The 25,256-nt window shown below is 41.7% G+C and overlaps 2 protein-coding genes across 2 annotated transcripts; both read right to left on the bottom strand.

Annotated features, from left to right (window-relative positions):
• Positions 1-983: 983 nt before the first annotated feature.
• LOC100345899 (putative gustatory receptor clone PTE01) lies at positions 984-1,877 on the bottom strand. The gene has a single exon (XM_070059338.1). The coding sequence runs from the start codon at positions 1,875-1,877 to the stop codon at positions 984-986; it is 894 nt and encodes a 297-aa protein (XP_069915439.1).
• A 19,012-nt stretch (positions 1,878-20,889) lies between these two features.
• Positions 20,890-21,747, bottom strand: LOC100345385 (olfactory receptor 7E178-like). Its single transcript, XM_017338886.2, has one exon. It carries the CDS (start codon positions 21,745-21,747, stop codon positions 20,890-20,892), a length of 858 nt encoding a protein of 285 aa, XP_017194375.2.
• Between the last annotated feature and the right edge of the window lie 3,509 nt (positions 21,748-25,256).

Here is a 25,256-nt window from a genome sequence, read left to right as displayed (position 1 = left end):
GAAAGAAGTGGACCTATACATTTAAGAAGCTCCATGAACTCCAATTATAACACATTCAACACAAATTATAATTAAACTGTAAAAATCACAAAGAAAGTCATGGAAACAGTAAGGGAAACATGACTCATCACATAAAATCAAGCTGCTAATGAACTGGTGGAAAAGTTTTCAGCTTATCATGAATGCTTGGAAATTTCCATACTCAGGCCACACATCAGTTCAAGACATGAGAACCTCTGGTAGTGAAATCCAGGCATCAGAATTTTTAAAGCACTTTTAGGGTTTCATAAAAAGGAACAATGATATGCATCCTCATGAATAACCAGATCAAATAATTTAGAAGGATATATATGGAAATGTGCATGGAAAGTACATACAAATTATGGAACAGATACCAATTTTTTTGACAGGCAGAGTGGGCAGAGAGAGAAAGGTCTTCCTTTTTCCTTTGGTGCTGTGGCTGGCACACAGCAGCTGGCACACTGCACTGATCCAAAGCCAGGAGCCAGGTGCTTCTCCTGGTCTCCCATGTGGGCGCAGGGCCCAAGCACCTGGGCCATCCTCCACTGAACACCCAGGCCCCAGCAGAGAGCTGGACTGGATGAGGAGCAACCGGGACAGAATCTGGCACCCCGACCGGGACTAGAACCCGGTGTGCTGCAGCCATAGGTGGAAGATTAACTTATCTGGGCTGGCACTGCAGCTCAATATCAATTTTAAATAACAAAAGAAGGAAAGTATATTTTATTTTTTCCAGGATAGCAGCATCATCCACAATGAACTACAGAAGAGTGCATAGATACAATATGAGTCAGGTATGCAAGGATAAAGATATAATGCTTCCATAAAGAAAGAGCAAAACAGGAAATCTCAGTTACAAAAGAAGATGAATGAAAGCCATGAGAGCCTCATGTGTGATGTGATGAGTCAAGTGAGATTTTAGTGTCTGGATGCTGAGTTCTGCTGGCTTTCCGATCAGTACTCTAAATGGCTTGCTGATGGAGAAGTCTCCACATGGCCCTCTTGATGTCCCTTTTCCTCAGGCTGTAGATAAAGGCGTTTAGCAGTGGATGACCACACTGTACACCACTTGAGGTTACTGCACACTTCCTGGAAGAAAGTGAGGCTGCTGAACTGAGATACACCCTGAGGGATGTTCCATAAAATAAACATACAACAGTCACATGAGAGCCACAAGTGGAGAAGGCTTTGTACTTCCCACCAGCTGATGGGACTCTCAGAATGGGGGAAATGATTTTGTAGTAAGAGTGGAGAATCCCTGAGATAGGGAGAAAACCATATATGATGATGCCAACAAAATCTATGGCTGTGTCATGAGTGAAAGTGTCAGAGCAAGTAAGGGTGAGAAGCTGGGAAGGTTCACAGAAGAAATTAGAAATGTCAACATCTTTGAAGCAGGTAGCTCTTAATAGCATCAAATTCTGCAGCGGAGATTCCAAAAGGCTGGCCACAACTGACACTGAAACCAAGAAGCCACAGCGGCAGAGGTTCATGATGACCTGGTAATGCAATGGATGACAAATGGCGACAAACCGGTCATAGGCCATCACGGTCAGAAGCAATTCATCCATGCACCCAAAGATAATAAAGAGAGACATCTGTGTCAGGCAGCCCACATAGGAGATGGCTGTGCTGTGAGTGTAGATGTCCACAATCATCTTGGCAACCGTGGTAGAGGTGAAACCCATGTCAGCCAAGGGCAGGTTGCAGAGGAAGAAGTACATGAGGGTGTGGAGGTGGGAGTCTGAGCTGATGGCCAGGTCAGTTAGCAGGTTCCCGAACACTGTGATCAGGTACATGGACAGGACCAGCACAAAGAGGAAGGACTGCAGTTCTGGATCCTCTGAGAAACCCATGAGATGAATTCCAATACTTGAGTGAGATTTTGTGTTTCAAAACAACCTGGACTCCTTTTGGAAAGGAAAATAGGATTGGTAAAAGGAAACAGATAAACAGGCACCCAGCACTCTGTATGTCTTCAAGTCGTGTGTTCATGGATATAGCATGAGGGTAACTCTAGTGTTCACAGAATAAGTTGTATTCAAAAAAAGAGTTTTCTTGTTGTAATACGGTTGTGAAATTCATGCATTTTTTTTCAGGATACAAATTTTCCCTGTAGTTTCTGGAGACTCCATTCATATTCACACTTGGTGACCAAATTCTGTCATCTTTTCAATGGTGACAAACTCAGTCTTCTGAGAGATCTTTTATGATTGGTTTCTGTGCTTCCGCTCTCTGTGCAAAAGCTTTAAAGAGTCTCACAAGTGTTAGAAAGCCAAGAACATTGGACCTAACAAGTCTATGGCCACAGTCAAATGCAATCTAGTATTTAAGAAAAACAGTTGAAGTAAAGGAAATTTAAAAACAGTTAAATATGCCTTTTTTAAAATCTACAACAATGGTACAAATTCCATTCATTCATAATTTTTATAAGTCTTCTATAAAGCTCTGAATGTATTGTCTGGACCCCAAGCTAAGGCTGATTCTTTACAACCAGGACATGCTGTTGTGTTGTGTGCCTGTTGTCTTCCAGGGATCTACCCATTCCTGGCTCTTCTGACTCCCTCCTTTGTGGATGTATGTGCTCACTCTATTATTGTTAGCTCCTTTTCTTGAGAGACAGAGATGAGAGAGAGAGACAGCACTCTCATCCACTGTTTCACTCCGCAGATGCCAGTGATGGCTGTGGCTGGAAGAAGGTAGAAATTGTGAGTTCTTATTCCTATCTCAATCCAGATCTCCCCTGGGTAGAGACTCAACCATCTGACCACTGCCTGCCAGGATCTGTATTCACAGGAAGAAAGAGTCAGGAACCAGGGCCAGTAATCAACCCTAAGTACTGTGTGGGAGCTGGCACCTTAACCACTATGCTATTTACACTCACTCCTTTTTGCCTCTTAGTGCCATTTAATATATAACTCCAGTGCTTGGCTTTGGTGGACTTCAAATTTTTGTAAAAGTCACGGACAAATACACATAGTCATATGAAATCAATGACCACAATTGGAACATTAGTACATTCTGCACCTGTCAATGATTAGAAACAGTGAAATGTTAAGAACCACTTGAATTTTTAAAATTTTCTACAGGTTTCTTTGTATGCTCCCCTTAGAATCTTTATAAATACCTGATAGATGAGAGCTATTTACTTGAAACATTTTAAAATTTTTTATTATGTATTATTTAGTGGCCTAGCAATACTGCTTGGTCATTTTTCTGATGATTGACCTTCTTATTTACATTTGAGATGAGTGATATCAGGAAAGCTCCAAAGGCAGCTCTGAGTTGCAGACTTCCTATGAATAATTCAAGGATTTTTATGTCATTGCTTCCTAGTACATGGATTGTAATTTTTCTAACTTCAGCTGCCTAAAGGCAATGCTACTTTATTTTGCTAGGTTATACTGTCTTTGAATGGTGAAAAAATGCAAAACAGAAAATTCCAGAAAATAATGTAAATACACTCAATAGTTACCACCTCTGTAAAATAGCAATAATAATTATCGTCCTTTTAGAGCTGTTGTAAGAAAAATTCTAAAATCTGTTATAAAATTTCTGTTGATTATTTTATTTGAAAGACAGAGAGACATGGAGTAAAAATGATAGAGAAAGAGAGATTGATCTTCCATCCTGTGGTTCATTCCCTAAATCCCCACAGCAGCTGGGGCTGTGCCAGGCCAAAGCCAGGAACAAGGAACCCCATGCATGTCTCCCACATGAGTGGCAGGAACCAAAGTTCTTGAACCATCATCTGCTTCGTCCCAGGCACATTAGCAAGAGGCTGAATTGGAAGAAGAGTAAGCCACGTCTGGAATCAGGCAATGCAATATGGATGAAGCAGCTTAATCTGCTTCACCACAATGCCTGCCCCTCTGAATCAGTATTAATTTCTTAATCCCTCAACAGCTTTCTCTAAAATTTTTCTGCAAAATGCATGAAGCTCATCTGAATAGAATTCTACACCTCTTGTCCATGAAATGTACAAGTATACATTGATGTTTCAGTTTAAGTCTATCTGTGAAGTGCTCATGTCTCCTTCAAACACTATGATTGCTTCCCGTCATTGCCTGAGAGAGGAACATTTCATTTGCCAATTTATTATTCTGACAATCTTTCAAAAGTTCTTCTGTCACCATATCACACAAATGAGAGTTTCTATAAGACATGTGCATGGAATAGAGTTGTTTGAGTTGCAATATTCAGTGCATGGGCAATTTTACTATTAATCATTTACATCAGCTGTCCCAATAATAAGCAATCATGATCAGCTACAACTTCTTATTCTTAAGATATGCCATTGAATATATATCCCAGGGTTATATCTAGTCATAATTCTCCCATGATTACTCACTGAGAGGTTTCATCTTGTATACAGAATAATATTTGCATTCACTCCAGTGAAGGAGACACTGCTCTGAGAAGGAGTGGGGAAGCCAGCGTTTCCATCCCAGATCATTCACCCACTATAGACACAATGCGTGTGAATCTCTGCACCACTCTGGGCTTCTATTGTCTACTGGATACAGGAAGAACACACATATCTATGACAGGTGTAGTATCTAAGGGAAGTTTAGAACCTGAATATTTGGTCATTGTGAGGTTTTAAAATGGAATTTGGGGCTGGCACTGTGACATAGTAGGCTAAGCCTCCACCTGTGGTGCCAACATCCCATGTGGGCACTGGTTGAAGTCCTGGCTGATCTTCTACTGATTCAGCTCTCTGCTCTGGCCTAGGAAGGCTGTAGAAGTTTACCCAAGTTCTTGGGTCCCTGTACCCATATGGAAGACCCAGAGGCAGCCCCTGGCTCCCAGCTTTTTGGATCGGCCCAGCTCCAACCATTGTGACAGTGAACCAGCGGATGGAAGAGTGTTCTCTCTGTCACTCCCTCTCTCAGTCTATAACTAAACTTCTGAAATAAATCTTAAAAATACATAAAAATAAAATACAGAATTCTCTCATTATAGAGCTAGCAAGTTTGTTAGTGTATACCATTGTCAAAGGCACAGCGAGCTACAATGATATCCAACTCAAAAATGGGTCTCACCCCACACAAAATATTTGCCCCTTCACTAGGTTTTTTTTATTCTACATAAAACAACCTCTGCCTTGATTTTTGAATAACTATAAACAATAGTAATGCTGCAGGTGCTACTAATGAGATTATAGGACCCATGTTACTAAGTATGGCCAGCTATTGTGAGCCAAGGAAAGGTCTATCCATTATTTACCATTTTTTTATGCCTCCTCTGTGCCAAGCAACAGATGAGCATCTGCGGAATCTGAAACGAAAGACTCTTCTTCTCCAAATATACAGCAAATACGTTTGTGAGGGTATGGTTATGCTCTAAAATGCCTTTGGATGAATGGAAGTTTGAGTTTATTTTAATACAAAAAAGCTTTGGGTATAAATTTTTTCATAATATGTGAAAAAGGTGCATTGTGAAAAACACATGTGTGGATATCAAAAACATTTAGACCAAAATAAGCTCAAAGTTTTCACCCTATTTTTCCATGAACCTTTTGAAGTCCTCTCACTAAGAACGAGGACAACTGGTACTTTTACAGAAATACAAAAGCATTACATCAGGCCAGAGGGCTTTCTTTGATAAGAAGATTAACTTTAAAATAGTGATCAATAATGTCTAAATTGTTCATTCTTTCTTTGATTCATCATCACACACAGATCCCATAGGGGGCACCTATTATCAGTTCAAAAAACCTATTATCAGTGCAGTTATATCAATGAGGCATAAGCTCAGATGAAAATGCTGATTCTCAGGGAACTGATAGCCTGCCCTACATCACAGAAATCATCAGTGGAGCAGGCAGGAGTCAAAATGACATTGAAAGTCTCTGGATCCAGTTTACCAAAGACCCCCATTTTCTCCCAATCATCAAGGAGGGTTAGAGCACCAGAGATCCAAACCACAGGTTCTACAAGGTCCTTTAAAATTCTTCCCAGTTTCTGCAGTAGAAATGGAAACTAAGACCCCAGTCTAGTCTCTTTTGAGATCAAGTGAGGTGATTATGAGAGTTGGGAAGAAAGTGGATGACTGAAGTAAAATCTTGGAGTGGAGTGGAGAGAGAGAGATAGACTCTGATCTCATGTCTGCTCTCTCCGTGAGCTCAGTCACCTTGTCCCACTGCTGCCTGCTGTTATCTACCAAGAAACCCAAAAGACAGAGCACGGTGAGCAGATTTTCAGCCTGGAGTGACAGGAAAGAGAGATGATGGCTGGTTTGTCGGGGGGAGACTGGGCATGCTCATGTCTGCAGTCAGACAACCTGACTCGGTTGTGATTTCACCCATTTCTACCTCACAGCCTGGTACAAGTTACACAAAAACATTGTGCTCCTCTCCACTTCTGTAACATAAAAGTAGCATCTTCAGCATAATGTGGGGGAGTACATAGATGAGAAGAAGCAGGTTGAATAGGACACAGAATTCAGAGCCTGGCTCGTAGGACACCCTCAGTAAGGTTGGTGACATTATGGTTACTGCATCCTTCTCCTCCTCACCTTCATGATCATGTGTGAGTGCTCCAGAGTTCAGAGACTCATTTGCTCCTATCAGGAAGAAGATTCTAGTGAGCAGAATCAGTGGAAGGAAAGAAAAATGCTCAATGAGTTGACTCCCTTGACAACCAAGGACATAAACTTCACAGTTCCCTGAGCTGGAACTTTGCCTACTGCTTTTTTCCCATCCATCTACTCCAATTGTTCTGTTTGTCCCAATTTTTTAATATTTATTAATATTTAAATGGAGATCAAGGCTGACATTCCCACCTCCTTCCACTGTCTCCCTCAGCACTCACTGAAGCATAGCAGAACAAGCTGGGTCCACTGCTCACTTCTGGCCTGGTATGCAGGGAAGCCTCAGGCCCTGTACTCAGGGGTGGGAGGAAGACAGACGGGCTGGGCCTCCTGACACACAGATGTTCAAGAGGACTGAACATGAGTACAGAGCCACAGCATTTGTCTGGCAAGTCAAGTTCTGAAGTCACTGGCTCATTATTTGCACTTGTAGGACTGGGTGGGTGGGGGCTCAAGGCACAGAGCTCCTAACTAGCCCATAGGTCCATGTTACCCTAGTCTCCAAGGACTTTCTGATATCATTGGAAGAGGAAAAGGAGAAAAGCCAAGTGTACCCAGAACCTGTTCACAGAGAGCTCACCCATCGGTGCTCCCTGCTGCTGACTTCCAAGTTGTAGGATCTTTACATCAAATTCAGTTCCTGGTTTGCATTTTCACACCTCAATGTGGGATTGTTTCATCTGTCAAAGTATTATATCAATTACAAAAGTAAGGATAATTGGGTTTTCTGTGTAAAGAATGGAAAAGGTTGTCAACCTTTCCATTTTCTTAGTTTCTAAAGACAACGTCTTATTTTTATTTCCTAAGCCTTTGCTTGGATTGATATTTCATGTCTGGGGACTTCTGGGATTTTTACTAGTTTGATTTAGTCTTCTATTTCTGAGTTGTGTCTCTTATGGAAGTAAATTGATACATTAAAAAACCATTGATAATCACATATTTACTTGTTGTTTTATACATAAATAATAGAGGAGCAGTAGGAAGAAAGGAAACTTCAAAATGCTTGTTTAAAAAATTAAAACAGATGTTCATAATGTTAAATTTCCATAAAATTTTTTAAAGACCCCATGTATATAAAAAATCTCCAGTTATTCTTGAGGTATAGCAAATGGTTGTGTAAACGTGATGACTAGCCCTATAAAGAGAAAATGTTAAAGAAAATCAGAATTCTCACTACGGTTTAGGAAGTCCCTCTAAGAACCTAGATTATACACCTCATGCTTTGGGGCTGAGACTTTTCATTTTGATCCTGGTCAATCTGGTTACCCCAACCACATTGCTGGTCCTACACTCAAGGAGACAAGGTTTCCAACATTCCCTCCTGCATCCTCTGTGTCCCAGAGGACACATGGTGCTGGGCTCCCTTGCTGAGGGCTAGGACTGGGGAGTGAGTGTCCACTGCCCCTTTATGTCCAGTGAGCAATGAGGGCTGAGGCTTTCTCCTCAGGACTGTCAGAAAAAAAAACAGCTATGCATGGGCCTCCTAATGCATGTGAGTCTCGGAGAAAGATACACATACTATTTTACTGGCTTGAAACCAACATTCTTTTTAGTATTTAATTATTTTTTAATATTTATTAATATTTAAATGGCAGAGAGATACAAAGAGATACATAGAACTTCCATCGATTGATCACTCCCCAAATGCCCATAAGAGCCAGTGCTGAGCCAGACAAACCCAGGAATTCCCATGTAGGTGGCAAAGACAAAAACACCTGAGCCATTGTCTGCTTCACCTCAGGGTGCACACTGGCAAGAAGCAGACAATAGAAGCAGAGCCAGGGCTCAAATCCAGGCACTCAGCTATGGGATGCCCGCTTCCCAAGTGGCATCTTAACTACTATGCAAATCTCCTTCTCCTGGACCAGCATCTTAAAGACTGAATATACAGGTTGATGTCTTTCTCAAAAGTACTTTTCTATTTTTATTGCTTTTTAAATTTTGCTTAAGGTATACATATTTCATATATACAGATTTAAGAACATAGTGATACTTTCTAGCCTACCCTCCCTCCCACCCATACTCCCACCCTTCCACTTCCTTCTTCTAATCCTTCTCTTAATTTTTATAATGATCTACGTTCAGTTTACTTTATATTCATAAGATTGTGTGTTCAAAAATAATAAGAAAAAATCTGTTCCTCAACAGTAAATACAAGGACTGTAAACAATTGTTGAAGTTCAAAATGTCATCATCAGTGATTTGTTTTCTATATGATTTGCTTTCTATACATTACATTTTTGGATCTCTATTACCACAGATCATGGAAAACATATGTATTTGTCTTTTTGGGACTGGCTTATTTCACTAAGTATAGTGGTTTCAAGTTGCATCCATTTTGTTGCAAATGATAGAATTTCATTCTCTATTACAGCTGAATAGTACTCCATAGTGGATATTTACCATAATTTCTTTATCCAGTCATCAGCTGATGGACATCTGGTTGATTTGCTGTCTTATTGTGAACTGAGCTGCAATAAACATAAAGATACAGATAACTCTTACATATGCTGATTTCATTTCATTTGGGTAAATTCCCAGCAGTGGGATTGCTAGGTCATCAGGCATATCTGTTTTCAGCTTTCCGAGGTATCTCCACACTGACTTTCACATGGCTGTACTAGTTTACCTTCTCAGCAACAGATTAGGGTACCTTCTCCCCTACATCCTCAATAGCACTTATTATTTCTTGATTTCTGTATGAGAGCCATTCTAACAGAGCTGAGGTAAGGCCTCAATGTGGTTTTGATTTGCATTTCCCTGATGGCTAGTGATCCTGAGCATATTTTTCATGTGTCTGTTGGCCATTTGTTTCCTCTCTTGAAAAATGCATGTTCAAGTTCTTTGACCATTTCTCAACTGAATTGCTTTGTTGTTGAGAGGTTCTTGAGCTCTGTGTAGATTCTGGATATTAATCCTTTATCAGTTTCATAGTCTGAAAATATTTTCTCCCATTCTATAAGTTGCCTCTTCACTTTGCTGAGCATTTCTTCTGCAGTGGAGAATGTTCTCAGCTTGAGGTAATCCCATTTCTCTATTTGGCTGTGATTGCCCGTGCTGTTCTTGAGCACTTTACAGACTAAAGAGTACTTTTGATGTTCTGGAAGCACCACAAGGTTGTATATATATTCCTCTTCTTCCCAGCATGTTACACAACCCATAAACCATCTGCTCTCAGACAAATGTTCCTACAGAAGAACTGCCATATGGACAGATGTTTCTCTGTATTGTGTAGTTACACAGTGTCTATCATACTGCTGCATGGTGTATCCATGATCATATAGTCCAAAGGAGGAACCATCGTTTCCCTTCTTCCCACACAATCTATGATGTCACAGACAGTGTTAACCATTCTGTGCCCAAACTGGCTTCCCACTGGCTTCTGGTGTTTCCTCATCAAGTAAGTAGTCATTTCCCATCAGAATGTATTTTCTTTAGGAAATGCAGAGAATGATGAAAGCCACGAGAGTTTCAAACATGAGAGAGGTGAGATCCTTGTGTCTAGATGTCTAGGTTTTTTTAAAGATGTATTTATTTATTTGAAAGAGTTACACAGAGAAAGGAGAGGGAGAGGGAGAGGAAGAGGGAGAGAGAGAGAGAGAGGTCTTCTATCCTATGGTTCATTTCTCATTGGCTGCAACAGCCAGAGCTATGCCGATCAGAAGCCAGGAGCCAGGAGCTTCTTTCAGATCTCCCATGTGGGTGCAGGGGCCCAAGGACTTGGGCCATCCTCTACTGCTTTCCCAGCCCATAGCAGAGAGCTGAATGGGAAGTGGAGCAGCCGGGTCTCAAACCAGTGCCCATATGAGATGCCAGCACTTCAGGACAGGGCAATAACCCGCTGCACCGCAGCACCAGCCCCTAGATGTTTGGCTTTGCTGTCTTGTCCAACATCCCATCCAAGGGAGGGCACAGGGACTGAAATTAGACTGTTTTATTGAGGAGCCTCTGCATAGTGCTCTCGATGTCCCTGCTCCTCAGACTGTGAGAGTGACCACACTGTACACCACTGAGGCCACTGCCCACTGCCAGGGAGAAAGTGAGAAAGCTGAAATCAGGCCTGTTCCATAAAGCAAGGAAACAACCAACAGGTGAGAGTCACAGGTGGAGAAGACTTTGTACTTCCCACCTAGTGATGAGACTCTCAGGAAACACATTCATAGTAAGAGTAAAGGATCCCTGAGTGGGGGAAAACCTACATGATGCCAGTAAAATAAATGAATATGTCATGGGTGATGGTGTCAAGGCAGGTGAGGTTGAGAAGCTGAGAAGGGTCATAGAAGAAACTGGAAATTTCAACATCCTTGAAGCAGGTAACTTGCAAGACCATCAAACTGTACAGCAGGGAATCCAAAAGGCTGGCCACAACCAACACTGAAACCAAGAAGCCACAGCGGTGGGGGTTCATGATGACCTGGTAATGAAGAGGATGGCAAATGGCAACAAATTGGTCATAGGCAATGATATTCAGAATCAAATCATCCATGCATCCTTAGATGATGAAAGAGACATCTGCGTCAGGCAGCCCACATAGGAGATGACTGTGCTGTGAGTGTAGACATCCACAATCATCTTAGGAACTGTGGAGGAGGTAAAACCCATGTTAGCCAAGGAGAGGCTACAGTGGAAGAAGTACGTAGGGGATTGGAGGTGGGAGTCTGAGCTGATGGCCAGGGTGATCAGCAGGTTTCTGAGCACTGTGACCAGGTACATGGACAGGAACAGCACCAAAATGAGGGGTTGCAAGTCTCGATCTTCTGAGAAGCCCATAAGATGGAATTCTGACACATGTGTGAGATTTTTTCAATGTCACCCCTACTTCTTCTGGAAGAGAAAAGAGTGTTGGTAAAATGATGCAGATTAACTGTCACATAGCACTTGTATATATTTTCATTTCAGCTGGTCATGTGTATAACACAAAGGTAACTCTCAGGTGTGTGGAATAAATGAAATGAAAAGTTTTCTTGGTGCAGTATGATTTTGAAATTCCTATTTTGTTTTATGATATGTATCTTCCACAAAGTTTTTTTAATTCATTTATTTGAAAGTCAGAGTTACACAGAAAAATAGGAGAGCCACAGAGAGAGAGAGAGGCAGAGACAGAGAGGTCTTCCATCCTATGGTTCGCTCCTCAATTGGCTGCAACAGCTGGAGTTGTGCCGACCCAAAGCCAGGAGCCAGGGGCTTCTTCCTGGCCTCCCACCAGGTACAGGGGACCAAGGACCTGGACCATCTTCTACTGCTTTCCCAGGCCATCGCAGAAAGCTGGATAAGAAGTGGAGCAGCAGGGTCTTGATCCAGCACCCATATGGGATGCCGGCGCTTAAGGCCAGGGCGTTAACCCACTGCACCACAGCACCTGCACCATTTTAAAACAGATTTTATTTATTTGAGAGGTACAGTCACAGACAGAGAGGGAGAAACACAAAGATCTTCTATCCTCTGATTTACTCTCCAGATGGCTACAATAGCCAGAGCTGAGCTGATCTGAAGCCAGGAGCCAAGAGCCTCTTCTAGCTCTCTCATGAGAGTAGCAGGGGCTCAAGCACTTGGGTCATCCTCCACTGTTTTCCAGGACATAGGCAGAGAGCTAGATCAGAAGTTGAACAGCCAGGACACTAACTAGTGCCCATATAGGATGCCAGCTCTCCAGGTGGAGGCTTAACCTACTACACCATAGCACCTGCCCCCACAAAGTTTTTGAAGACCTCCTCATATTTACACTTTTGGACTGTTCAACGTCTGTCACCTCTCTGTGATTTTGAACTCAGTCTTCTTAGGGATCTTCCATGATTGGTTTCCATGTTATTCAGCTCCTTTTATACTCAACCTGCTTCAGAGACACTCAACTGAACAATGTTAGGCAACCAAGCACATTAGGAACTGACAAATACATGAATGTGAAGGAAATTAGCAGTAAAATGCCTTAATTTTCTAAACAATTGCGCATATATCCTTGATTAAGAATGCTTATAAATACTCTGTAAGAGCTGCCAGTGCTTTGTCTAAACACTAAATTGAAGTGGATGGTTCAAATTAGGAAATGTTTGTGTCCATTGTCATCCAAAAGTTTTAGCAATGATTGGTTTTTCTGTTCTGTGCTGTGTAGATGTAAGTGCTCACTCAGATATTGTTTATCTGCTTTTTTGAGGGGCAGAGACAGGGTCTGAGAAAACTTTCATCCACTGGCTCATTCCCCCAAAGCTGCAGTATCTATGGTTGGTCCAAGTCAGAACTAGGACTTGGAACTCAATGCAGATTTTTCCCAGATGTGTGCAGCAACCCAGTGACTTTGCCCATCCCTGCTATGTTTCATTGTCTGCCTTAGCAGGAAGCTGCAGTCAATATTCAGAGCCAAGAATCAAACCTCAGTACTCCACAAGGGGGTGATGGGCATCTTCACCACCAAGCTATGGGCCAAATCCTGTTTGTCCTGTACAATCATTCAATATGTAACTCCTCACCTTGTCTTTGGTGGGTTTCAAATTTTGATAAACAGTATCTTTGCTGCAAACACATAGTCATGAAATCACCACCTACAAATATAGCATTACTACATTCTGCATTTTCAATGATTGGAAATAAGGAACTTTTTTTAAACATTTATTTATTGAATATAAATTTCCAAAGTACAGCTTATGGATTACAATGGCTTCCCCCCCTTAACTTCCCTCCCACCCACAACCCTCCTCTTTCCCTCTCCCTCCCCCCTTCCATTCACATCAAGATTCATTTTCAATTCTCTTTATATACAGAAGATCAGTTTAGCATATATTAAGTAAAGATTTCAACAATTTGCACCCACATAGAAACACAAAGTGAAAAATACTGTTTGAGTACTAGTTATAGCATTAAATCACAGTGTACAGCACATTAAGGACAGAGATCCTACATGAGGAGTAAGTGCACAGTGACTCCTGTTGTTGACTTAACAAATTGGCACTCTTGTTTATGGCATCAGTAATCACCCTAGGCTCTTGTCATGAGTTTTCAAGGCTATGGAAGCCTTTTGAGTTCACCAACTCTGATCATATTTAGACAAGGTGGTAGTCAAAGTGGAAGTTCTGTCCTCCCTTCAGAGAAAGGTACCTCCTTCTTTGATGACCTGTTCTTTACACTGGGATCTCACTTGCGGAGAACTTTCATGTAGGTTGTTGTTGTTGTTGTTGTTTTGTTTGTTTTTTGTTTGTTTTTTTTTTTTTGCCAGACTGTTTTGGCTTTCCATGCCTGTAACACTCTCATGGGCTTTTCATCCAGATCTGCGTGCCTCAAGGGCTGATTCTGAGGCCAGAGTGCTGTTTAGGACATCTGCCATTCTATGGGTCTGCTGTGTATCTCGCTTCCCATGTTGGATTGTTCTCTCCCTTTTTATTCTATCAGCTAGTATTTGCAGACACTAGTCTTGTTTATGTGATCCCTTTGATTCTTAGTCCTATCATTATGATCAATTGTGAACAGAAATTGATCACTGGGACTAGTGAGATGGCATTGGTACATGCCACCTTGATGGGATTGAATTGGAATCCCCTGGTATGTTTCTAACTCTACCGTTAGAGGTAAGTCAGCTTGAGCGTGTCCCGAATTGCACATCTCTTCCCTCTCTTATTCCCACTCTTATATTTAACAGTGATCACTTTTCAGTTAAGTTTCAGCACTTAAGAAGAATTGTGTATTGATTACAGTATTCAACCAAAAGTATTAAGTAGAACAAATAAACAAAAAAAAATACTAAGAGGGATAACGTATTAAGTTGTTCATCAACAGTCAGGGCAAGGGCTGATCAAGTCACCGTTTCTCATAGTGTTCATTTCACTTTAACAGGTTTCTTTTTTGGTGCTCAGTTAGTTTTCACTGATCAGGGAGAACATATGGTATTTGTCCCTTTGGGACTGGCTTATTTCACTCAGCATAATGCTTTCCAGATTCCTAACAGGGATCACTTTTCAGTTAAAATTTAAACACCTAAGAATAATTGTGTGTTAATTACAGAGTTCAACCAATGGTACTAGAACACAAAAAAATACTAAAATGGATAAAGTATTACATTGTACATCAACAGTCAGGACAAGAGCTGATCAGGTCACTGTTTCTCATAGTGTCCATTTCACTTCAACAAGTTTCCCTTCTGGTGCTCAGTTATTTGTCGCTGATAAGGGAGAACATATGATATTTGTCCCTTTGGGACTGGCTTAATTCACTCAGCATGATGTTTTCCAAATTCCTCCATCTTGTTTCAAATGACCGGATTTCGTTGTTTTTGACTGCTGTATAGTATTCTGCAGAGTACATGTCCCAAAATTTCTTTATCCAGTCTACTGTTGATGGGCATTTGGGTTGGTTCCAGGTTTTAGCTATTGTGAATTGAGCTGCAATAAACATTAATGTGCAGACAGCTTGTTTGTTTGCCAATTTAATTTCCTTTGGGTAAATTCCAAGGAGTGGGATGGCTGGGTTGAATGTAGGGTTATATTCAGGTTTCTGAGGAATCTCCAGACTGACTTCCATAGTGGCTTAACCAGTTTGCATTCCTACCAACAGTGGGTTAGTGTCCCTTTTCCCCCGCATCCTCTCCAGGATTTATTATTGGTAGATTTCTGTATGTGAGCCATTCTAACCGGGGTGAGGTGAAACCTCATTGTGGTTTTGATTTGCATTTCCCTAATTGCTTGTGATCTTGTATGTTTTTTCATGTGTCTGTTGGCCATTTGGATTTCCTCTTTTGAAAAATGTCTATTTAGGTCCTTGGCCCATCTCTTAAGTGGGTTGTTTGTTTTGATGTTGTGGAGTTTCTTGATCTCTTTGTAGATTCTGGTGATCAACCCTTTATCAGTTGCATAGTTTGCAAATATTTTTTCCCATTTTGTCGGTTGCCTCTTCACTTTCCTGACTGTTTCTTTTGCAGTACAGAAACTTCTCAATTTGATACAATCCCAAATGTTAACTTCGGCTTTGACTGCCTGTGCTTCTGGGGTATTTTCCAAGAAATCTTTGCCAGTACCTATATCTTGCAGGGTTTTTCCAATGCTCTCTAGTAATTTGATGGTGTTGGGTCATAGATTTAAGTCTTTAATCCATGTTGAGTGAATTTTTGTGTAAGGTGAAAGGTAGGGGTCTTGTTTCATGCTTCTGCACATGGAAATCCAATTTTCGCAGCACCTTTTATTGAATAGACTGTCCTTACTCCAGGGATTGGTTTTGGATCCTTCGTCAAATATAAGTTGGCTGTAGGTGTTTGTAGATGTTTGTAGATGTGGCACCAGCCACAGCACACCAGCCGCAGCGGCCATTGGAAGGTGAACCAATGACAAAGGAAGACCTTTCTCTCTGTCTCTTTCTCTCTCTCTCACTGTCCACTCTGCCTGTCAAAAAAATAGGTTTGTTTTTAATTTTAATAGATTTATTTATTTACTTTGGAAGGCAGAGTGACAGAGTAAGAGACAGAGAGCGATCGATCTTCCACACATTGGTTCACCCCCAAAATGACCACAGATGTTTGGGCTGGGCCAAGCCAAAGCCAGGAACCAGGAGCTTCTTCTGTATCCTAGTGTCTGGGCCATAACTGGTGCTTCCCCAGGTGCCTTAGCAAGGAGCTGGCTCAGAAATGGAGCAGATGGGACTCAGTCTCCCATGTGGGATGCCGGTGTCACAAGGGGTAGCTTATCCCACTGTGCTAGAATGTCAGCCCCACTTATTGGTATTTTAATCTTTTAAATGAGTCTTCTTATAAATTGTGTCTTTACTGAATTTTTTTAAGGCAGAGTTAGGCAGAGAGAGACGAGAGAAAGGTCTTCCTTCCATTGGTTCGCCCCCAAAATGGCTGCTATGGCCAGTGCACTGTGCCATTCTGAAGCCGGGAGCCAGGTGCTTCCTCCTGGTTTCCCATGTGGATGCAGGGGCCGAAACACTTGGGCCATCCTCCACTGCCTTCCCCGGGCCACAGCAGAGAGCTGGACTGGAAGAAGAGCAACTGGGACAGAACCAGTGCCTCAACCAGGACTAGAACCCAGAGTGCCATCACCACAGGCTGAGGATTAGCTTAGTGAGCCATGGTGCTGGCCTTGAATTTTTTATATATTATAAGACTATTAAGTATTACATATTTATTTAGCACCTTATGATTAGTTACTTAGGAACAGCTGAAAGAAAGAAAGACAAGGAATAATTTTTAAAAGTTCATAGGAAATAGAGTTGAAAGAAAGGTTCAAAATAGGCATTTCCTTGTACTTTTGAAGGACCCCATACATGTAAACATATCTGTATTTAACCTTGTGATGCAGTAAATAGTAATGCAAACATGATGAGTTACTCTTGAAAGAAACACTATAAAAGGAAAGCAGAATTCTCACTGATAGTTCAGAATTCTACCCAAGAACCAAGCTCTTAAAATTTTGGTCTTTGCACTGATACTTTTCTTTGGGGACTTGCCAGTTTAATAATCACAAATACCCTGCTAGTCCTGTGCATAAGGAAACCATATTCCAACAGTCCCTCTTGCAAGCTCTCTGTCTTACAGAACACACAGTATGGGCTCCCTTGCTGTGGGGCATCAGTAGAGGGTGAGGGTCCATTTCCCATTCATGCCCAGTGAGCATGGAGGGCTAAGGCTCTCTCCTCAGGAATTTTGGAAGACATGCAGCCCTGCCTCCTCTAACACACATGATTCTGGAAGGAGGACACACAGGTACAGTCTTCACTGTGCTGAGACTAGTGGTCTTTTTATTTATTTGTATCCACTTGAAATGCAGAGAGGCTGAGACAAAGACAACCAGAGAAAGATAAATCTCATTGCTAGGTCACTGCCCAAATGCCCACAACAAATGTTCCCAGTGATTTCTTTTTCTGATTACCAAGGTAGTACTCATTTCACTCCATGATGCATTTCCTTTAAATTTTTTAATGAGTGTTGTCAGCTCATTAAGTATTAAAAGATATGCATTTGGCCACAGTGATATCAGTGACATACAGAATAGGAAGCCCAGGTCTACATTTCCTACATGATGGCAAGACTTAATATACAGGGACAAAATGCCTGTGTCTGGCCTCTAACAAACTGGCTAAGAGACTGTGTCACCCTAGGTGTGCACAAAACCTGCAAGAGCTGTGTCCAAGTGCATTAGAGAGCTCGCTGCATGTGCACAACAAGGCCCTCCCTGCCCCAAAGGCAGTATGGCAGAGAGAAAATCCTCAACTCCTAACATCTCTTGTGGAAGAGAAAGAGCAGGTGGAGTGTTCAAAGTTCTGTCTTCTCAGAAAGGCCCGAGGAAGGAGTTGATACCTGGCCTGACTTGGACACTTATGGTAATGACATTGCTATGTGGGGCACAGAGAATAAGGGAGGGCAGCTAGGAACAGCCCCCAGAGGAACTGCAGTGCCACAGGCAGACACCAAGTGGAGGAGAAGATGATGCACCCTTGAGGACAATGGTAAAACTTTAACTGCAAAACCACACACAAAAGCCCTGAGACAAAGCCTCCCCAGAAAGGCTTGAGGTTCCCCAGAATGTCCAACATGACTACCAGTAAAGGTCTTTCCCTTCATGAAGCCAATCCATAAGGACTGGGAGAGCCTGATTTATCTTTTAAAAAAAAAAAGATTTGATTTAAAAGAGTGACAGAGAGAGAGGAGACTCAGAGAAAGAGAGGTCTTCCATTCACTAGTTCACTCCCCAGTTGGCAGCACTTCCCAGAGTTGTGCCGATCCAATGCCAGGAGCTAGAAGCTTCTTCCAGGTCTCTGACAGACATGACTTGGGCCATCTACTGTTTTTCCAAGCCATAGCAGAGAGCTGGATCAGAAGTGGAGCAGCCAGGACTTGAACCAGCACCCATATGGGATGCCGGCACTGCAGGCGGTGGCTTTACCCATTACGACACAGAGCCAGCCCCTCCTGATTTTTCTGAGACTCCAATCTCAGCAGAGAACACAAGCAATGCATAGAAACAAATGAGACATGAAGGAACAAATTTTATCTGCAGAAATAAACCACCTGCAGAGAAATGCAGATATTTTGATTATCCCACAACAAGTTCAAAATAACCATCTTAAAGATTGTCAATATATTAACAGATAACAGACAAATCATGAAAACTATATATGAAAAAATGATAATAAAATAAAGAGGTGTAAACTATAAAAGAAACAAATACTGGAGATAAAGCATAAAATAACTAAATTGGAATAAAAATACAGTGTTCAAAAGCAGACTGTATCAAGAAGAGAGACTCGGCCATTTTTTTAACCATCCAAATTATTTTTACTGACAGTTATACTTTTAAACTTTTATATCAGAATAGATTTAAATGTATAAAACAAATTATGAGGTAGTATTACAGGGCATGTCCATTTGCCACTCACACCTTTTCCTTTATTAACATCTCATATTAATTGCTTTGTCACAATTAGTGAATCATATCCAGCTTCCCCTGTTTTTAACTCAAAACGTGTTTAGTCTTTACAATCACTGCTAGACTCAACTAATCAAAACTTTGTCTTCAGATTGAGTTGTTTTTTTTTTCAACTATTAAGTCAAAAGAACAGAGGGAAAAAGAATGAAAAGAAGTAAAAGAGTCAGATTTAAGGGATACTATAAGAGGACCAACATATGCATTCTGGGAGTTGCACAATAAGTAGAGAGAGAGCGTGCAGCAGAGAACCAACATGATGAAATAATGACTAAAATTTAAAACTTCCCAAATTTGAAGAAGAAAGTAAACATAGACATTCAAGAAGCTCAGTGATCTCCAATTATAATAAATCCAAAAGACTAACACCAAAACAAATTATAATCAAACTGTGTAAAGTCACACAAAGAAGGAAAATCCTGAAACAGAGAAAAGTAGCTCATCACCTACAATGAAGCTCCTAAAAACTTGTTGTCGGTTTTCATCATACACTTAGGGTGCCTTAGAAATTCTCTTCTCAGTCTTCATACACTTGAAGAAATCAGAATCTCTGGTGGAGAGGCTCAAGCCTGAATATTGCTAAAGCTCCTTGGTGTTCCCTAAAAATGAGCAGCACTGCACATTCTCACAGATAACGAAGGGTGACACACATGTGTAAGATACATATGAATTTTGGAAAATATGGAAACTGTAAAAACACAAAAGGAGGGGCAGCCATTGTGGCAAAGCAGGTCAAGCCACCGCTTGCAGTGCCAGCGTCTCATATGGGTGCCAGTTCAAGTCCCAGCTGCTCCACTTCCAATTCAGCTCTTTGCTGTGGCCTGGGAAAGCAATGGAAGATGGCTCAAATCCTTGGGACACTGCACCCCTCCCTCTCTCCCTCTCTCCCTCTCTCCCTCTCTCCCTCTCTCCCTCTCTCCCTCTCTCCCTCTCTCCCTCTCTCCCTCTCTCCCTCTCTCCCTCTCTCCCTCTCTCCCTCTCCCTCTTCCTCTCCCTCTCCCTGACTTTCAAGTAAATAAATCTTTAAAAAAAAAAGTGTGGTGCCACCATTCTGTATGGGTGTCAGTTTTAGTCCCAGTTGCTCCTTTTCCAGTCCAGCTCTCTGCTATAGCCTGGGAAAACAGTGGAGGATGGCCCAAGTGCTTGGGCCCTGCATTCACATGGGAGACCAGGAAGAAGCACCTGGCTCCTGGCTTCGGATTGGTGCATCTCTGACCGTTAATGGCCATTTGGGGAGTGAACCAATGGAAGGAAAACCTTTCTCTCTGTCTGTCTCTCTCTCTCTCTCTCTCACTGTCTGTAACTCTGTCAAATAAATTTTTAAAAAGAGACTTGTTCATCTGTCTAGGATGTCTGCATCAGCAACAATAACCTACAGAAAGCTCCATAGTATCAAAGGATTAAGACATACAGTGGTTGGCCAGTGCCATGGCTCACTTGGCTAATCCTCCGCCTGTGGTGCCAGCACCCCGGGTTCTAGTCCCGATGGCTCCTCTTAAAGTCCAGCTTTCTACTCTAGCCAGGAGGTGCAGTGGAGGATGGCCCAAGTCCTTGGGTCCTGCACCTTCATGGGAGACCAGGAGGAAGCACATGGCTCCTGGCTTCGGATTGGCGCAGCACACTGGCCGTAGTGGCCATTTGGGGGGTGAACCAACAGAAAAGGAAGACCTTTCTCTCTGTCTCTCTCTCACTAACTCTGCCTGTCCAAAAAAAATGTGGTGGTTAACCTGAACAAATATTCTATAATACTCCCCACCAAAAAGACCAAAAGAGGCCAATTTAACACGCAATATATGGAGAGAACAAGAGCCTCAAAAACCATGGAATGTGAGAGGTGAGGTTTATAGTTCTAGACACTCAGTTTAGCTGCTTTTCAACTAGTACCCCAAATGCATGGCACTGGGACTGTGTTGCTGAGGAGCCTTGAGATAGCCCCCTTGATGTCCCTGTTCCTCAGGCTGTAGATAAAGGGGTTGAGCATGGGGGTGACCAGAGTGTACACCACTGAAGCCCAGGCACCCTCCCCCAGAGAAAGTGAGAAATTTGAACTGAGATAGACCCCAAGGCCTGTTCCATAAAATAAGCAAACAACTGTCAAATGAGAGCCACAGGTGGAGAAGGCTTTGTACTTCCCACCTGGTGATGGGACCCTCAGAATGGAGGAAATGATTTTATAATAAGAGAAGAAGAGTGCTGACATAGGGAGAAAGGCATATACAACACCAATAAAATATACAAATATGTCATGAATGATGGTATCAAGGCAGGTGAGGTTGAGAAGCTGCGAAGGATCACAGAAGAAATTAGAAATTTCAACATCCTTGAAGCAGGTAACTTGCAAGACCATCAAATTATGCAGCAGGGAATCCAAAAGACTGCCCACAACTGTCACTGAAACTAAGAAGCCACAGCGGTGGGGGTTCATGATGACCTGGTAATGAAGAGGGTGACAGATGGCGACAAACCTGTCATAGGCCATCACTGTCAGAATCAAATCATCCATGCATCCATAGATGATGAAGAGAGACATCTGTGCCAGGCATCCCACATAGGAGATGACTGTGCTGTGAGTATAGACATCCACAATCGCCTTGGGAACCGTGGTAGAGGTGAGACCCATGTCAGCCAAGGACAAGTTGCAGAGGAAGAAGTACATGGGGGTGTGGAGGTGGGAGTCTGATCTGACAGCCAGGATGATGAGCAGATTCCCGAGCACTGTGACCAAGTACATGGACAGGAACAGCACAAAAATGAGGGGATGTAGGTCTGGATCCTCCGAGAATCCCAAGAGATGGAATTCTGAGACACGTGTAATATTTTGTGTTTCAATATAACCTGCATTCCTTCTGGTAAAGAAAATAGTGTTGGTAAAAGTAAACAGATAACAGTCACCCAGCACTCTGCATATGTTTTCAACTCAACTAGTCAAGCATATAGTTCAAGAGTAACTCTAAGGTTTGTACAATAAACGGATTTGAAAGAAAATGTTACTTGGTACTATACAGTTTAGAAATTCATAATTTTTTATGATGTGTTTTCTCACTCTTATTCCCATTGGTGAGCATACAACTTCTTCCAGTCTCCTCAACCATAATACACTCAGGCTTCTTAGGGTGCTTTCATGATTGGTTTTCGTGTTACTCACCTCCTTCCATGCACATCTACTTTAGAGACACTCAAATGAAAATTTTAGAAGACCATAATCATTAGAAGGACTAAGTCCATGATCACAGTCAATTGTAACCTATTCTTTGAATTCATTTTTAGTTTTTTAGTTTTAGCGGATGTAATTTAGTTCATAGATACAATATAATGATATTCAGTTCTTATTCCCTCCCTCGCTCACTTTCTTTCCTTTTTGAGATAATATATTTTAATCTACATTATGTTATGCTACTATACTTTTAATGAACAGTGATTACTTTAAATTTTACTATCTATGGGTGAAATGGTCATCTTTCTATTCAATGACTATAACACTTGTTTATATTTCTGTTAAACTAGGGTCTTTTGCTTTTCTACTTGCTAAATTTTCTTTTGGTGAAGCACCCTTTGCTTTTTAAAAGGAAGCATATAAAGTGTCTTTCCTTGTTTAGAAAAACATTCTTGCTAGCAGTGTGCTATATACCTTATTTTAATGTAATCAACAGTGTAATTTACTTGACTTAAACAAAGTATAATACCCTGAAGAGCTAGAACTGCATTATCTAACCACCAAATTAAAGTTGGGTATTCACAATCAGGAAATATTGCTGGGTATCAGTTGCCCTCTAGGGTTTTATCATTCTTAGCTCTTCTGATTGCCCTCCTTTGTAGATGGAAGTAGTCACTCAAGCATTGTGTATCTGCTTATTTTGAGAAGCAGAGACACAGATGGCTAGAGATTTGAGAGTTTTCCTCCACTGGTTCACTTCCCCAAATGACTACCATGGCTGTGACTTCTCCCATGTGGAAGCTTTGGGAGATGGAATTCAATCCAGGTCTTCCACATGTGTGGCAGTAACCCCAATATCTGATCATCACCACTACTTCCTATCATCTGCAGTAGCAGGAAGCTGGAGTGAGGAGCCAGATCCAGGAATCCAACCCAGGCATGCAAGGGTGGGAGGTGGGCATCTTAACCACAATGCTAAATGCCCACTCCCATTTGTCTTTTAGCATCCTTTAATATATAACTCCTTTCATTTGTTTTGTGGACCTCAAATCTTGATAAAAATAGTTTATGTGTGTACATATAATCATGTAATATCAGTGACCACATATGTAACACTGCTACACTAGACACCTGACAATGATATAAAATAATGAACTTTAAGAGCCACCTGAATTTTTCAAATATTTTTAATATACACCCCTTATAACCTCAGTTTTTCTTTTAGAAAAAATGCTATATAAGAATTGTTTCCTTTAAACTTGTTTAAAGTTTTTATTCTGTTTCCTTTCATGGTCTGGTCATTGTGCTTTATGGTTTTTCTGATAATAAACTTTCTTGCCTGTAGTTGAAGTGAGGGAGATCAGGGAAGACCCAGCACCAGCTTTGAGTTTCCATCATCCTATGTAGAATTCTAAGATTGTCATGACACCCCTTGCTGATAGTTGGATTACAGTTCTCTAACTTCAGCTGCCTAAAGGCAATGCTAATTCATTCCTTGGTCTTGGAACCCAAGACCCAAACCACATGCCTCTTTCTCAGATTAAGTGAGTGATTTCAAGAGTTGGGGACAAAGTGGATGGCTGAGTTGAAATCTTGAAATGAGATTGAGAGAGAGAGAGAGAGAGAATATCCCCAGAATGACTCTGTGATATTTCTGTGTTCTTTGCCTTTAAACTCAGCCATACTTTACCTACTGCTGCCCACTGTGATCTACCAAGAAACCCCAAGGTAAGATCACAATGAACTTGGGTCCCTTCCTGGAGTGACAGGAAAGAGAAAGAGATGGCTGCTATATCAGAGGGGAATACTAGACATGCTCCTCGTGTCTACAGTCAGACTACTCACCTGTCTCAAACATGACTTCACTCATTTCTACTCCACAACATTGCAAGAGTTACACAAAAACTCAGGGCTCCTAATTTCTTTTCTAAGACAAAAATAAATATGGGCAATGGAACATGATTTTATGTTGATGAAATGAAACAAGCTACTTAGAACCTAGGGTTCAGAGCCTGGCACTTAGCAAGCCCTCAATAAAGCTGTGTGATGTTAGGGACATGGCATCCTTCCCCTCCTCCTCACCATCACCTTCATGACATTGCTGAGTGCTCAGGGGACAGTTTTAGGTATGCACAGGTTGCTGTCATGAAGAGGCTGCCAGTGGGACTGAGAATCACTGTGGGAGGGAAAAATTCAAAATGAGAAATCTCAGACCCTGATGAGAACCAAGAACATAAACTGGCACAGGCCTCTGAGCTGAAACTGTCTATGGTTTCCCTCCCAGCTGTCTACCCCAGCTGTCATGCTTGTCCTGATAATGAGGAAACAGTGTTCCTGACAGCCCCATCAACTTCCACTGTCTCCCTCAGCACTTACTGGGCTGTGCTGAGTCTGAGCAGAGTCATGACCAAGGGTGATGGCTCCACTGCTGCTCTTCTGCCTGGAGTTCAAGGGAGCCTCAGGCTTCAGACTTAGGACAGGGAAGGAGACAGATTCACTCTGGGGCTTCCTGATGCAGACACTCACGTGGAGAGGAGTGACCATTATATTTCCACTGCAACATCACAGTCTGGAGGCTCTGCTCATTGTTTGTGCTGAGAGGACCTTGGGGGCTCAATGCACAGAGCTCCTAATTAGCCTGTAGGCCCATGTAGCCCAGTCTCTGAAGACTTGCTGATGCTAATAGGAGAAAAATAGGAGAAAAGTAAGTGCACCTGTAATGTTCTCCAAGGACCGCTCACCTCAGATTCTTGCTGCTGAATACCAAGATGCAGGATCTTTACATAAAATTCAGACTTTTGTTTTCCATGTTCACAAATCCCAATGTGATTCTTTGAGTTCATTGCAGCAATATGAAAAGCATGGAGAATTCCATTTTCTATGCCAAGAATCTGAGACTATCTGCATTTTTCTCAGTTAGCAAGAGTCTCTAAAGACAACTTCCTATATTCATTTCCTAAGTCCTTGCTTGAGCTGGCATTGAATGTGTTGAAGTTTATGGGCATTTTAATCATTTACCTTTTTCTCAGTTGTTTCTAGCATTGAATATATATTACCAAGTTATTGATAATTACACATCTATTTGA

This window comes from Oryctolagus cuniculus, chromosome 16 (assembly GCF_964237555.1).
Source record: "Oryctolagus cuniculus chromosome 16, mOryCun1.1, whole genome shotgun sequence".
Lineage (NCBI taxonomy): Eukaryota > Metazoa > Chordata > Mammalia > Lagomorpha > Leporidae > Oryctolagus > Oryctolagus cuniculus.
Note: the sequence above shows the minus strand (reverse complement) of the source record. Positions and strands in the feature narration are given on the sequence as shown.

Excerpts from the sequence above, each read along its gene's own strand:
- LOC100345385 (XM_017338886.2), bottom strand. The coding sequence starts at position 21,747 with ATGTACTTGGTCACAGTGCTCGGGAATCTGCTCATCATCCTGGCTGTC.
- LOC100345899 (XM_070059338.1), bottom strand. The coding sequence starts at position 1,877 with ATGGGTTTCTCAGAGGATCCAGAACTGCAGTCCTTCCTCTTTGTGCTG.